We start from the raw sequence: 16,247 nt of genomic DNA on the forward strand, positions 1-16,247 counted from the left end.
GTTTTCTTAAATTTTTCTTGCCTTAAAAATTTTAACTCGTGATATTTTTTAAACAACTTTACATAACTATTTTTAAAATTAATAAATATAACAAAAGTAGTGTTATATATCCTAAATTGGTTGTTAAAATCTTTTCCATTTTCCAAAGAACGTGACGTGACATTTGTACACATCTTACATAATATTTAGAAATAATTTTGAAAACCGTTCAACTTTTCTAATATTTTAAATATACTATATAGTTTATTATATCAATAACATTTTTTAAAATTAATTTATATTAAAATTAAAATTTGATAAATTTAATATGTAAAAGTGATCATAACCTTGCATGGCTCGGATAGTAATTCAACCACTCAAATGTCAATTATTTCCCCCACAGCAAGGAAATAGGTGAGAGAGTACAGTCTAACTAAATCCCATTAAATGTAAATAAATATTTGTGAGTCAATAAAGAAATGGCAATGAACTCAGTGCACATCGGACTATCCACCCCTCCCAAACCACCAATCTCTCACCACTCTTCATTTTTGTCCCCAAGACCCCATTTTTACTTTCCCAAAAAACACCCTTTTATTCATCAAGATTCACATTATAAAACCCACAAAAACAATATAATAACAACACCCAAAAGAATCTCATCATCAATGGCTGCTGCTGCAACACCATCAGACACTAATAAAAAACCATTCTCTGTGTTGTTTGTTTGTCTTGGTAATATTTGTAGAAGCCCAGCTGCTGAGGGTGTGTTCACTCATCTTGTTAAACAGAAGGGTCTTGATTCTAACTTTTTTATTGATTCTGCTGGTACCATTAATTACCATGAGGTTGCCTACTCATTTTCTTGACCTTTTACATTGTTTTTTTTTTATGAATCTTGATTTTTTGACTAGTTTGTATGTGTGTGACATTCTTCGTTTTTTTTTTATCAAATTATGTGTTTCGAATATAAGTTTAGTTTGATGGTTAAGAGCATTGACAAAATATAATCTTTTGAGCTTGGTGGATTATCGAATTGGTTGCATTAGGCCTAGTGAACTCGAGTTTATTATTGAATTCAGGATAGTCCCGGACCTTTAAATTTGTCATGGGATTTGATCTGGGATCATGGGGGTGACACAATGTGTGTGTTTGCTTGTTATATTTTCGTTGATTTATACACATATAAATGTACTCGTATTGTTTGTGATCTTTTAGATAGAGTAGAGATGTTTGTTTATGTGTTCGACTTTCTAGCATTTATGCTATTTGTTTAGTTGTGAATTGTGATTACCCTAGGTAGTTAGAAACCAAGCTTTGTAAATTTTGTGAATTATTGCTATTATATTTTCAAGGGCAATGATGCTGATCCAAGAATGAAGGCTGCTTCTAAAAGGCGAGGAATTGAGATAACTTCGTTATCCAGACCAATAAGACCCTCTGATTTTAAAGACTTTGATCTAATTCTTGCCATGGACAAGCAAAACAAAGGTGTGTGAGATGTAGATGAAATACTAATTTTGTGAGCATGGTTTTAAAATCATACATTGGTAGTTCATCTGGGACAAACATAGTTTTAGATAATTTTTGGAACAATGTGCTGCAGGTAATGACTAAAGTGTGTGTTAATTGGAGCTATAGGTTATAACTGGTTTACTTTGCAGATGATATACTTGCAGCTTTTGAGAGGTGGAGCTTTAGGGAGACCTTACCTGCTGATTCATATAAAAAGGTCTGTAGATGGTGTTGCTCAAATTGAAAATTTTGATTATCAGTCAGTTTTAAGTCTATGTAGTATGTACTTTGATCGTGCAGGTAAAGTTGATGTGCTCATATTGTACGAAGCATAATGAAACTCAAGTGCCAGATCCTTATTATGGTGGACCACAAGGTTTTGAGAAGGTAGAGTTTTAATTTTGTATGAATATATATTATATTTGATATTAAGTAGTCAAGAGACTCAAGACCTTAAAAAAGTACCTAACAGGTTTAAAAAAAATGCAGTATATACATGATTGATCCTCAGGACTCAGGAGTAAGTCTGTTTTCTAACGGAAAAATAAGGAGACAGGATGAGCAAATATAAGTTCCTCCTTTATGTGTCTTAATTCTTAATATATTAAGGTGAAGAATATGGATGATTACTTAAGAACCTAAGGTGAACACAGAGAATGTGGTCACAAATTTTTATTAGTATATCATCTACTGATTTAACCGCATTAATCTAAGATGTAGAATTTATTCTTTATAGGGTAACTTGACAAGATCTATCATGCTCTTGTTCAATTTAAAATCTATATTGGTGGTTGATAATTCCTGGTGGCGGGACTGCTCCTTCGACGCCGTCCTGGATCCTTCGCCGCTGTAGAGGTGTAGCTGTGGTTGGGTTCCTACAAAACAACACCGGAAGGGGGGTTGGAGTCCCGCGGCGCCTCCGGCGTGAGAGTAAGAACTAGCTTTTTGGGAAGATGAGGATGAATATGAATGTAAGGTGGCTGTGTGTGTATATGAGTGTGATAGAATGATTAACCCCAAAACCTCACATTCTTGGGCTATTTATAGCCCAATGATAGGGTTTTAGGGTTGGTACCTTTGAATCGTAGCCATTGATTCTGGGAGCGGAGGACACCTGGCGGGAGTGGATGCTTTACATGTGTCAGTGCGGGACTGGCCGAGGAATGTTTTGAGGATCCTCTGACACGTGCCTTGATTATCCCCATGATTGACACGTGACCGTTACTTCCATCATGTGCTCGGGTCAGCGTCTCACGTGCTGGGATTACTCAAGGTTGGGGTCGCGGGACTGGACTAGTTAGGACTGGACTGAGTTGGGAGGTCAGGACTAGTCCTCCCAGGAGCTGAGTGGAGTTATGAGCATAAGAGTAGGAATCCCAGGAGTTGTATGGAGCTAGGAGCTAGGAGCTTAGGAGTAGGCCTCCCAGGAGCTGTATGGAGTTGAAAGCCTGGGAGTAGTCCTCCCAGGAGTTATATGGACTATCATGTGCCCCCCACTCCCTTATGCAGATTTTCTGGATGGGGGAGTGAATTTGAGTATATTTGTAGAACATGAGCTTTTGATTGTTTTGTTAAAAGAACTTGATCTTTTCTTGCCCCCCAGTCCGGAGTTCGTTGAGTTCGGCGAATCAGGACTAAGGTTGTTGTCCTTAGCAGGAGTTGAGCTTTTATTGCCCCCAGTCCGGATTGCGTTGAGTTCGGCGAATCAGGACTAAGGTGGTTGTCCTTAGCAGGAGTTGAGCTTTTCTTGCCCCCAGTCCGGAGTGTGCTGAGTTCGGCAAATCAGGACTAGGGTGGTTGTCCTTAGCAGGAGTTGAGCTTTTCTTGCCCCCAGTCCGGAGTGTGCTGAGTTCGGCAAATCAGGACTAGGGTGGTTGTCCTTAGCAGGAGTTGAGCTTTTATTGCCCCCAGTCCGGATTGCGTTGAGTTCGGCGAATCAGGACTAAGGTTGTTGTCCTTAGCAGGAGTTGAACTTTTATTGCCCCCAGTCCAGATTGCGTTGAGTTCAGCGAATCAGGACTAAGGTGGTTGTCCTTAGCAGGAGTTGAGCTTTTCTTGCCCCCAGTCCGGAGTGTGCTGAGTTCGGCAAATCAGGACTAGGGTGGTTGTCCTTAGCAGGAGTTGAGCTTTTATAGCCCCCAGTCCGGATTGCGTTGAGTTCGGCGAATCAGGACTAAGGTTGTTGTCCTTAGCAGGAGTTGAGCTTTTATTGCCCCCAGTCCGGATTGCGTTGAGTTCAGCGAATCAGGACTAAGGTGGTTGTCCTTAGCAGGAGTTGAATTTTTATTGCCCCCAGTCCGGATTGCGTTGAGTTCAGCGAATCAGGACTAATGTGGTTGTCCTTAGCAGGAGTTGAACTTTTATTGCCCCCAGTCCGGATTGCGTTGAGCGAAGGAGTCCGGACTAGGAGGTGGAAACGGTTTTGGGGAGTTTCCCCCCAATTATTTGAATTATTACAGCTGTTATAGATGGAGAGACGTGCCGTAATTATGATAAGCATTAAATACTGCGATGGATGAGTGGTTGGGATTGTGCCACGTGGCGTGGCGATTAGGTTTTTTACCACGGCTATAAAAGGCAGTCCTTCCCCTCTTTCTTGTTTTTTTATCTTCTTTATCTTTTCTCTTACTCTTGCTTCCCTTTTTCTTCCTCCATTTCTTTTTCCGGCGGTGGTTCTCGGAGAAGCTCCAGGTGCTATTGCTGTTTGCTTGGCCGTCCTCAACTTCTCCGTTATCTCTACTTTGTAAGCTTATTTCCCTTGCTTTTCTGCTTTTTGTTCCATTCTTTTGTTTTGCTGGTGTATTGTATTCTTTATTTGTGCTATTGTGTTTGGTTTTTGTTGGATGTTTTTGTATGTATGTGTGTTTTTGTCTATGTTTTGGTTTTTGATTTTGTTTTGATAGTGTTTCTGAAATTAGGGTTTTATGTTGGGGTCCGGACTCGGATAACTAGTCCGGACTGATAGGGTAGGATTTGGAAGTCGTAATTGGTTGTTGTTTTTGTGTTGTTTTGATATCTAAGTTCGGAGTAACAGGCTAGGGTTGTTTGTTTGGATTCGGGGGTTTCCAGTCTGGAGAGGACGTTTAGTTTTATATTTTGGTTGGGTCTCCGGACTGTATGATGTTGACTTGTAATAAAATTGAATCGTAGGGTAGTCCGGGCCATGTAGCTTCAAAGATAAATAAACTGTAGGAGTTTTAGACTAACCTTTGTAACTTGTTTTAGGTTTATGATCCGGACTAAAGCTCTTGCCAAGGCATTCATAACTTGTTATCCGGGGCCATCTAGTTCAGATTCTGAGTCTTCTGCTGATTCTGAACGGGTTGAGATGGGGAAGAGGGCTTCCACTTCGGATTCTGAGGCAATAACGAAGCTTACGGTTGCTAAAATATCTTCAAGAAAGGTACCCTGTAGTCCGGAGGGGCTGTGGGTGGAGAATCTTGGTTATTTTGTTACTAAGAGCGAGGAGATAGAAAACAGTTTTTATTTTAGGAGCATTAGGTCCGGATATGCTAGGCAGGAGAATGCTGGCCCAGGGCCCTATGATAGGGAAGTTTTTGATAGGAAGTTTGCGAACAGCATAGTGGCTAAGGAGCACTATGAGTTGAAGGATGAGTATTCTGGGCTAGATAATGAAGCCCAGGATTCGGCGGTCCGGGCTGCTTTTCAGTTGGATCGGCGGATTGAGTGGAGGTGGCCGACTCCGGACGAGAGGGCTCATCATAGGCCGGCTGATGGCTTCGTTCCCGTGTGGTTGGAGCATCTCCGGTCTGGATGGAATCCACACTGGCATTTGTTTCTAAAACATCTGTGCAAATATGTGTACAAGATCTCTCCAATGCAGATAACGCCTAATGGAATAAAGTGGATGACTTGGTTCATTGCCACCTGCAATCAGTTTAAAGTTCAGCCCACTTTCAAGTTGTGGCATCACATCTTTCATTTAGTCCGGTCTAGCCAGTTTCTGTTATACGAGCTTCGGTTCCGGGCTCCGGAGTGTGGATATGGTGGCTCTTATAGTCCCGTTATTCAGCAGTCTTCGCTGAAGTTTTGGAATGGGGAGTTGATCATGCTCCGGGGTTTGGACTTGCACTATCTACCCCATATAGCTTCGGAAGGAGTCCGGACTCGCTTTCGCAGGGATGTGCTCCGGGGTGAAGCTCTCCGGTTAATTTTTGCATTTTGTGAATGTCTGGGTTTCCAGATGACCCGAGACACCTTTATGAATCATAGAACTTTGCATAGGCTGGGCTGTAAGTAGTTTTATTTCTTGTCCGGACCTTTTAAATGTTTCTTATCTGTTCCCATTTGTTGTTGGTTCTTGTTTTTGACTTGTGTTTTTTGTTTGCTTCTTGCAGGTTTACCACATTATAATCCGGACATGTCGTCCTCCGCTTATAGTGATGCTCTAAAAGGTTTGGGCAAGGCTTTCAAGTTGCCAAAAAAGAATGCTGTTGGTGGATCCGGATCGAACGCCTCGGCCGAGGAGGGGTCACAGAGCAATGCCGTCCCCAATCCGGAGCCTGAAGCTCATGTGAACCAATCCACTCCGGAGCATAATGTTGAGTTGGATATGGGTAATGAGTTTGACAATCTTGAGGATCTGGGTCCTATCGGGGAGGTTCCGGGTGCTGATTCTGGGCGGAGGAGGAAGAGGCTCCGGACTGTTGGGTCGAAACCTCCTAGGGCTGAAAATTATGAAGCTGGCTCTGGGTCCGGGGCTGGCAAAGGGAAAGCAGTTGATGTGGATAGTCCGGATAAAGATGGTCCGGCGCTGGAGGAGAAGGTGGCTCGCTTCATGGCTGGGATTCCGAGTCAAGCTCAGTGGAGTAAGATGAATGAGTCCGGATTTGATGCCACTATGAAGGAGTGTTCCCGGCTCTGGGGTCAGGTATTTTCTTTCATTTCTTGCTTCTTGTTTATTGTGTTATTTTGACTTAGAATATTTTTTTAAGTTTATATGTCTTTTGTAGCTTGGTGGATATATGGCCGGATCCGCCTCTCTTGCTTACAATGAGATTAAAGGTTTCCGGAGCTCTGTTGCTGATAAGGATGCTGAGATTAGTCGGCTCCGGGACCAAATCATTGAGAAGGATAACTCTTTGTCCGGGTTGAACAAGAATCTGAATGAAGTGACTATCCGGGCTGATAACGCGGAGAGGGAGGTTTCTGGTTTAAAATCCGAATTGGCAGAGCTCCGGAGGCAAATGTCTGCTGTTCGTCCGGAGGCTGAGGTTATCGATGAGTTTAAAAGATCTGAGGAGTACGATAGGGCCCTTGCCAATGCTGGTGCTCCGGAGATAGCTCGCTGCTGGCTGGTTGCTGAGCGACACATCAAGACTAAACCGGAGGCCGATTGGGATAGCTTCGTCTCCGAGTTTATCAAGGCTAAGGAAGACATTGAGCTCGGATTGGGGGAACCGGAGCCATTTGACGGCCCCTGTCCCAGTTTCATTCCTCCCAGTGCTCCGGACGCTTGACTTTATATTTGTTAAGGACTTTTTGATATGTTCGATCTATGTAATATTCGTACTTTGCTCCGGACTTTGTTGAGTCCGGTGAATTTGTGATGAATGCTTTCCTTGACGCTATTTTACTTTGTTTCTGTAGTTTGTTTGTGCCTTAGAATATTTTTCCAAGTAAGGTTTGTTGCTCTAGTCCTGACTAATTTTCTTGTCCGGACTAGTGGTTTCTTTTAGTTAGAAAATTAATTCTAAGTAAAAGTTGGTTGTTCTAATCCTGACTAATAGCTTGTCCGGACTAGTGGCTGCTTTTAGTTAGAAAATTAATTCTAAGTAAAAATTGGTTGCTCTAGTCCTGACTAATAGCTTGTCCGGACTAGTGGCTGCTTTTAGTTAGAAAATTAATTCTAAGTAAAAATTGGTTGTTCTAATCCTGACTAATAGGTTGTCCGGACTAGTGGATGCTTTTAGTTAGAAAATTAATTCTAAGTAAAAATTGGTTGCTCTAGTCCTGACTAATAGCTTGTCCGGACTAGTGGATGCTTTTAGTTAGAAAATTAATTCTAAGTAAAAATTGGTTGCTCTAGTCCTGACTAATAGCTTGTCCGGACTAGTGGCTGCTTTTAGAAAATTAATTCTAAGTAAAAATTGGTTGCTCTAGTCCTGATTAATAGCTTGTCCGGACTAGTGGCTGCTTTTAGTTAGAAAATTAATTCTAAGTAAAAATTGGTTGCTCTAGTCCTGACTAATAGCTTGTCCGGACTAGTGGCTGTTTTTGAAACATATGCAACTTAAAAATGAAGCTTTTCATTGATCATTCATACAATGTAGAAGGAGAAACATATTGGTTGCTTGCCATATTGGCTACAAGTTTGTTTGCTTTACTACTGGTAGAATTTTCTTAGCCTTAGTCCATGCCAGGTGTTTGGGACTTCTGAGTCATCCATGTTCAAGAGCTTGTAGGTTCCTGGCCTGAGAACTTCTTTGACCTTGTATGGTCCTTCCCATTTGGGCATTAACTTTCCGGTGTTTGTGGGATCTGATGCTTCAGTGTCTCGAAGGACTAAGTCTCCAACTTGGAAGTTTTTGACTCTTGACTTCTTACTGAAGTGGTCTCTTGTTTTCTCCTTGTATTTTTCCATCCTTTGTACAGCTTGGTCCCGGACCTCATCAATTAGTTCCATGTTTGTTTTGAGTCCTTCGTTTGCTTCTTCAAAGTTTATTGCTCTGTGTGTAGGAGAGCCCACTTCAATAGGCAACATTGCTTCTGTTCCATAGGCTAGTTTGAATGGAGTTTCTCCTGTGCTTGTCCTTGGGCTTGTCCTGTAGGACCAGAGTACGCTTGGTAGTTCTTCTGGCCATCTACTTTTGCTTTCTTTGAGTCTTTTCTCGATACCTCGGAGCAGGATTCTATTCGTTACTTCTACTTGGCCATTTCCTTGGGGATATACCACTGATGATTTTTTGTGCTTGATCCCGCGCTCCTGGAGGTAGGACTCGAACTTTGATCCAATGAATTGTGGTCCATTATCTGAGACTAGGACTCGTGGTATCCCGAACCTCATCAAAATGTTGTCCATAAACTTTGTGCAGTCTTGTTGATTGATTGTCCTCATTGCTTTTGCTTCAACCCATTTTGTCATGTAGTCAATAGAGACTAGTAGGTACCTGAGATCTCCTTTTGCTCGAGGAAAGGGTCCCATGATATCAATACCCCAAACAGCGAATGGGATCGGTGATAGGACTGAGGATGGTAGGACTGGGCTTATCCGGGACACATTGCTGAAGATCTGGCACTGCTTGCACTTCTTGACATATTGTATTGCATCCTGATGGATTGTTGGCCAGTAGTAGCCTTGCCTTATGATCTTATGAGCTAGGGCTTTTGCAGACATGTGGTCTCCACATATTCCTTCATGCACTTCTGCCAAGCAGTACTTTGCTTCTTCTGGGCCAATGCACTTCAGGATAGGAGATGAGAAGGTCCTGCGGTAGAGTACTCCTTCTTCGAGGAAGAACTTGGCTGCTTTTGCTTTCAATCTTTGAGCTTTTCCTTTATCTTCCGGGAGCTCCCCTTTGTCCAAATAGTTTATGAAGGGAGTCATCCAATTTTGAGTGCTTTCTATTTCCAAGATCTCTCCGGATTCAATGGATGGTTTGTGAAGTTCTTCGAAGTAGACTGAGCAGTCCAGATTTGATGAATTCCGGACTAATTTGGATAGGATATCCGCTTCTTCATTCTCTTCTCGGCATATTTGAGTGAATTGGTGGCTTGGGATTGAGGCTAAGTAGCTCTGAACCAGTGCCTGGTATTTCGCCAGAGTAGGGTCTTTTGCTATGTATTCTCCATTTGTTTGCTTGACCACTATCTGGGAGTCGCTGTAGATTTTCAAGTCCTGGACCCTTAGAGTCCGGGAGAGCTTTAGTCCTGCGATCAACGCCTCATACTCCGCTTGATTGTTTGTTGCCGGGAAGTTGAAGGATATAGCTGTCTGAATCTTGAATCCCTCTGGGCTCCTGAGTATGAGTCCGGCTCCTGACCTCTCGGTTGTTGAAGAACCATCTACCTTTAAGGTCCAGGCTCCCGGGCTAATTTCCTTTTTTGGCTCCTGATCCGTGTCCATTGTTTGTTGGTCTTGTTCCGGGAAGTTACATTCGATTATGAAATCTGCAAGAGCTTGAGCTTTGATTGCAGTCCTGGGAATGAAGCTTAGATTGAACTGGCTCAATTCCACAGCCCAATTAACGAGTCTTCCCGAGATATCTGGCTTGTGGAGTATTTTCCTTAGTGGTTGATTTGTCACTACTCTGATCTCCCTCCCTTGGAAGTAGTGCCTGAGTTTCCTTGAGGTTGTAACCAAAGCGAAGGCAAACTTCTCCAATCTTGGGTATCTTATTTCTGCATCTTTTAAGACCTGGCTTACATAGTAGACTGGTTGCTGTGTTCCATTCTCTTCCCTGATTAGGGCAGCTCCTACGGCTTGTGCTCCCGCTGACAAGTATAAGTAGAGAGGCTCTCCTGGCTTAGCTTTGGTTAGGACTGGTGGCTGAGAAAGGTAATTTTTTATTTCCTCGAATGCTTTCTGGCACTCCGGATTCCAGTTTACCTCTTTCTTGTTGGTTGCTCCTTTGAGTAAATCAAAGAAGGGTAGACACCTCTCTGCTAGTTTTGAGACAAATCTCCTGAGTGCAGCTAGTTATCCTGCTAGCTTCTGCACATCTTTTTGGGTCCTGGGAGCTCTCATCTCCTGGATTGCTTTTATTTTCTCCGGGTTGGCTTCTATGCCTCTGTTGCTGATCATGAATCCTAGGAACTTGCCTGTTCCTACTCCGAAGGTGCATTTCTCCGGGTTTAGCTTGAGTTGGTTCTTCCTCAGATTTTCAAAGCACTCCTTCAGATCTTCCACGTGCCCTGGTATAGTTGTTGATTTGGAAATCATGTCATCGACATAGCACTCTAAATTTCTCCCAATCTGGGACTTGAATATCTTGTTCATAGTTCTTTGGTAAGTGGATCCAGCGCTGGTGAGGCCGAAGGGTAGCATCACATAAGCGTAAACTGCTCTGTGAGTTATGAATGCTGTCTTAGGGATGTCCTTCGGGTTCATCTTTATCTGGTTGTATCCGGAGAAAGCATCCATGAAACTTAGCATTACATGTCCTGAGGTGGCATCTATCAGTTGATCAATGTTTGGAAGAGGATACGGGTCCTTCGGGCATGCATCATTTAGGTCAGTGTAGTCTACACACATTCTCCATTTGCCGTTGGACTTCTTAACCATGACCACATTAGCTAGCCACTCCGGATATTTGATTTCTTTGATGATTCCTGCTTTGAGTAGCTTTTCCACTTCTTCGTCAATGGCTCTCTGCCTCTCTGGAGCAAAGTTTCTTCTCTTCTGTTTTACTGGTTTTCTGTTGGGGTTGACATCCAAGCTGTGCATTGCTATGGACTCATGTAGTCCTGGCATGTCCCTTGGACTCCAGGCAAAAACATCTTTATACTCCCGGAGCAGGGATACTAATCTCTCCTTGAAGGACTCCTCGAGTCCTGACCCAATCCTCACTTTTTTGCTTGAATTGGTTTCATCTAATTCGATTTCTTCTGTTTCGACTGCTGCTTCAATTTTTGCTTGTTCTTTGTTTGAGATCATTTGATGAATCCGGGCTTCAGAGTTCTTCTTTAGATAGTTGTTTGCTTTTTCAGGTTCTTCGGTTGGTTGCATGGTAGGACGAGGTTGGTTTAGGACTCGATTTGTCTTGTCTACTACCTTGACTTGGTTGCTTGCCAGTTCTTCTGGACTTGTTTTGCTTGGTTCTTCCCTTTTTCGGGGTCGGTGCTTCTTCGTGCTTTGTTGCTTGCGAAGGACCGTAGCCTTCCTCTTGTTATCTTGATGGGTTTCTGCCATAACTAACCCCTGGTTGTAGCATGTTTCAGCAACTCCGTAATCTCCTTTAATCTCCCCGACTCCCGTCGGGGTTGGGAACTTAATCTTGAGATGGGAGATTGAAGTTATTGCTTGCATCATTGTTAGAGCTGATCTGCCAATAATTCCGTTGTATGAGGAAGGAGCGTTGATCACATAAAACTTGATGACATGAGTCACTTGGTTAGGAGCAGATCCAAAGATGACTGGCAGATACAAAGTTCCTTTGATCGGGACTAAGTTGTGGCCGAAGCCATAGAGTGGGTCTTCTCGACATTCATTTAAGCGGACGTTCCCTAACTGCATTCTATCCACTGTGTGCTTGAAGAGGATATTTACTGAAGAGCCATTGTCTATGAGCATTCTTCTTACTTCATTATCGAAAATGTCTAGAGTGATAACCAAAGCTGCATTGTGATGAGGGTTGACTCCTTCATAGTCCTTGCTGCTGAAGGATATCACCAGGTCTGGGAGTGATTGGATTGAAAGTACTTCTTCGCCGAAGTCCGGGTTCCGGGGTGGGGAGTATGTTCCGCCTAGGACCACATTGACTACATTCTTTCCTTTCTTCTGCGCTTCCCCTCTGCTGTTGTCCCGAACTAAGTACTTGTTCATATTTCCTTTTTCACTTGGTCCTCAATGAAGTACTTGAGTGATAAGCAATTCTCGGTCTTGTGGCCATGGGTCTCGTGATAATCACACTGCCTATTGTAGGGCCTGCTCTCCGGAGGAGTTTGCATTGGTTTCGGAGGATAATAGAAAGGCTTGTCTTTGACTTCTTTCAAGATTTCCTCCCGGGTCATGTTGAGAGGAGTCCAGTCCGGCTCCTGCTTCGGCTCCCGAGATTGCTTCACGGGTCCTGGGTCGCTGTTTGACTCCTGCTTAGGACCAAGTCTTTGGAAAACCGGGTTTGCTTGTCTTTCTTGGCTTTGGTTGCTTTGCTTGAATTTCTTGTCCTGATGGTAACCCCCTTTCGGTCGGTCATCAGTGTTTTTACTCCTAGACCCTCCATTCCGGGTCATTCTCATTGCCTGGAGCACATCTGTTTCCTTAATGAATCTGGCAACCATGGAATAAGCTGCTGCCAGACTTTGCGGCTCTTTATTGATCAGCTCCACAATATACCTTTCGTTGTGCTCTGGGTCCAGGTTTCTTCTAAAGATGCTTAAAGCTTCCCTTTCATCCAGATTTGAAACTTTATTGATTGCTTCCTGGAACCGGCGCATGTATGCAGAGAGGGACTCATTGTCGTGCTGCCGGATCGTCTCCAGGTGACACATGTGCATTTCGTGCGTTTTGTTTGCCCGAAATCTCCCAAGGAAAGAGGCTCGAAATTCCTTCCAGGAGTGGATGCTGCGGGAGGGGATTCTGCTGAACCATCTCTGGGCCCCTCCCTTAAGGGTTGAAGCGAAGAACCTTGATTTCGTCAAGTCATTGTAGTAGTATATCTGCGCTATCTGCTCAAAGTAGTTCAAGTGCTCCTCCGGGTCTCCCAGACCATCAAAGGAGTCAAAGTTGTAATGCTTCAAGTTCCGCTGCCGGGGGATAGCTTCTAAGGAGTGGCTGAAAGGAGTTAGTGTTTCTCCAATCTCCACTCCTGATTCTCTGTCCATCTTCCTCTGCAATTCATAGATCATGTCTTTTAGGTCCTTCTGCTTCTCTTCTTCTTCATCATCAGAAATCAGCTCCGGAGTAGGGTCTCTCCGGGTTCTTTTGCTCCTAGACTTGGTCAACAGCTTCTCTTCTTCTAATTGTATTCTCTTTTGGATCTTTAGCTCGAGCTTTGCTTCTTCTTCTTTCCTGATTTGCTCCCGGACTTCTTCCAACTTTCTCTGTTTGGCAGCTTCTGCTTCTTTTTTGCCTTGATCTTTTTTGCTTTTCTTCCCCTTGGCTCCAATGCGGTCGAACACAGACCTCTTTGATTGCTGGGAGTCCCCGGATTCCTCCGGCTCCTCCTCTAGTTCTGCCTCTTCTTGGAGGCGGGTCTGCTCCTGTCTGTATAGTCTGATTGCTTCTGCTAGTTCATCACTTGTGAGGTTAGCCATGTGCTCTTCGGCTACCGGGACATTTGTGTACTTGTACTGATTGAGCTCTATGAGGGTCCTGGCATCCCTTGTGTTCACAATTCTCTCCATTACGGGAGTATGTAGTGGTTGCTCCTGGAATGTTTCTCTCTCGGCCCCTGGGTCAAGAGCCTGGGAATGGTCCGGCTCCTAGACCTGAGCACTAGCAGATGGCCTCCCAGAGGTATTCTTTCCTGGTCTTGCCATTTCTCAGCAGTACCAACAACAAACAACAACAATATGGCACAGAGAATATCGGTCTAAGGTTGTTTTATGAAATTTGCAGAAACTACCCAAAATAACAACAAATACTAACAAATAGCTTCCTGGGAGCAGTTCAAACGATTTTACGGGACTATTCAACGATGAAGTACAACGCAAAGTTATATTCAAACTAGAACAATAACGATTAAAACTAACGATAGCTCTCACGAACGTGGCTTAATCAACAAAACGGGCTCACACAAACGTGTCCTAAAGTAACGAGCGCATACAAACGTGGCCGACATAAACAACATTCATGCTTACGGAAATGGTTGGTTGCTTGAGTTCTTACAAGTTTATATAAATGGACTCTTTGAAGAGTTTGTTGATGAAGGTGAATCCAGGGGCACCGAGACCCAAGGATGGAGACCCCTCCTTCTAGCGCCAAATGATAACTCCTGGTGGCGGGGCTGCTCCTTCGACGCCGTCCTGGATCCTTCGCCGCTGTAGAGGTGTAGCTGTGGTTGGGTTCCTACAAAACAACACCGGAAGGGGGGTTGGAGTCCCGCGGCGCCTCCGGCGTGAGAGTAAGAACTAGCTTTTTGGGAAGATGAGGATGAATATGAATGTAAGGTGGCTGTGTGTGTATATGAGTGTGAAAGAATGATTAACCCCAAAACCTCACATTCTTGGGCTATTTATAGCCCAAGGATAGGGTTTTAGGGTTGGTACCTTTGAATCGTAGCCATTGATTCTGGGAGCGGAGGACACCTGGCGGGAGTGGATGCTTTACATGTGTCAGTGCGGGACTGGCCGAGGAATGTTTTGAGGATCCTCTGACACGTGCCTTGATTATCCCCATGATTGACGCGTGACAGTTACTTCCATCATGTGCTCGGGTCAGCGTCTCACGTGCTGGGATTACTCAAGGTTGGGGTCGCGGGACTGGACTAGTTAGGACTGGACTGAGTTGGGAGGTCAGGACTAGTCCTCCCAGGAGCTGAGTGGAGTTATGAGCATAAGAGTAGGAATCCCAGGAGTTGTATGGAGCTAGGAGCTAGGAGCTTAGGAGTAGGCCTCCCAGGAGCTGTATGGAGTTGAAAGCCTGGGAGTAGTCCTCCCAGGAGTTATATGGACTATCAGTGGTCAAGTCACTGTTATTTGTATTGTTTTAGAATTCTGATATGCAAAGTTAATTTCATAATTGAATTTGTGTAACATACAAGAGGCATTAGAGAATTAGATTGAAATAAGGATTAAGGGTTTGTAGAAATTAGTGAAGGTATCAAGTTGCTATTCAAGTAGCTTTCAATGACTAAACTTTTGGTATATGGGTGTATGTTTATGTAAATGGTTAACCAGGAAAAAGCTTTTGCAGTTTTTACACATTCAAGAAGCATGCCAATTATCTTATTGAATTCAAGTGCTATCAGAATATCCATACAAACCCATCCAATTGAATATCTAAATTCTAATCAATTGTTGTTAAATCATAGGACGATGTTTCTGAAATAGATCTGATCGTAGTAATTTAATCATTTTATTATAAAGCCTAATCGTAAATAGTATTCAATCCGTTAAAGATTGATTTTCCAAACCCTGGTGTACTTAGATAGACAGGATCAAATGAGCTAGAACTAGACTCGAAAAAATGAGACCTAACTCTACTAATGCTCGTAACTGGCAAGTCGAGCTTGAGCATAATACCTTCTTTTAAGTCAAATTTGACTTTCGTATGAAGGATTCAAGTTTGGGTTTGAACAATTTAGTTGTTCATTTAACGAACCAGGCTCGACCTGACTCATCAGGAAAATGCTCAAACTCAACACAAATTACAAGCCTATGTTTAAAGACTTGGACAACAATATACTACTTTGCAATCCTAGTAACCACTGGGTATGGCCCACCTGCTAAGTTAGCTCTTTCATTATTCAGAGTGTCATCAATTGCCAGAAATTTTCCTGGTTTAAGCTTCCTGATCATTTTTTCACTATCGAGCAAAGATACTGATGAGAAGCTTTGGTTCCATATACTGCTTGTCCTTGGCAGGTTCTAGATTTACTTGAAGATGCTTGTGAATCACTTTTGGAAAGCATTTTGGCAGAAAACAGTAGCAGCAAAGGTTCTTAGATACTGTGGGAGGGAGGCGATTGGTCCAGTGATTGATGGCGCATTGTCATGGATGAAAGATTTAGTTTTAAGTGATTGATGTTAAATGAATTGCTGATATATTGTATGGCACTATGCGCCATTTATTCTTAATGTATGATTAACATAAGCTTTTGTTATTTCATAATCATTGTGGTGATTCAGCAATTTTTGTAATAATATTTTGGAAAGTGAACTATTATTATCCATTAAGCATAATGTTTGATCTACAAGTGATTAGATGAAGAACAACAGACACACCAACTCAAGACTTTGCCTGTATCTTGTACCAAAAAATGGCCATGTATGCTTTAATTTTGGGTAAGATTATAAATTAAAACTAAAATATCATTATATTTTGAAGTTCAAGATTTGCGTCTCAAAGCGTCTGTGACAGTAGCTGTAGAACCTACCATTTCTGACATTAGAAAAAAGGGAAGTTGAGTATT

The 16,247-nt window shown here is 42.9% G+C and overlaps 2 protein-coding genes across 2 annotated transcripts; both read left to right on the forward strand.

Annotated features, from left to right (window-relative positions):
- The first annotated feature begins 455 nt into the window (after nt 1-455).
- Nucleotides 456-16,031, forward strand: LOC141697127 (uncharacterized). Its single transcript, XM_074501361.1, has 5 exons — nt 456-827; nt 1,335-1,470; nt 1,644-1,711; nt 1,795-1,881; nt 15,700-16,031. Exons 1-5 carry the CDS (start codon nt 459-461, stop codon nt 15,778-15,780), a joined length of 741 nt encoding a protein of 246 aa, XP_074357462.1. The 5' UTR covers nt 456-458; the 3' UTR covers nt 15,781-16,031.
- On the forward strand, nt 3,682-8,081 carry LOC141697126 (uncharacterized). The gene is made up of 3 exons (XM_074501360.1): nt 3,682-4,237; nt 5,853-6,385; nt 6,468-8,081. The coding sequence occupies exons 2-3, from the start codon at nt 5,876-5,878 to the stop codon at nt 6,972-6,974; spliced, it is 1,017 nt and encodes a 338-aa protein (XP_074357461.1). The 5' UTR covers nt 3,682-4,237; nt 5,853-5,875; the 3' UTR covers nt 6,975-8,081.
- Nucleotides 16,032-16,247: the final 216 nt, after the last annotated feature.

The sequence above is a fragment of the Apium graveolens genome, chromosome 11, assembly GCF_009905375.1.
Source record: "Apium graveolens cultivar Ventura chromosome 11, ASM990537v1, whole genome shotgun sequence".
Lineage (NCBI taxonomy): Eukaryota > Viridiplantae > Streptophyta > Magnoliopsida > Apiales > Apiaceae > Apium > Apium graveolens.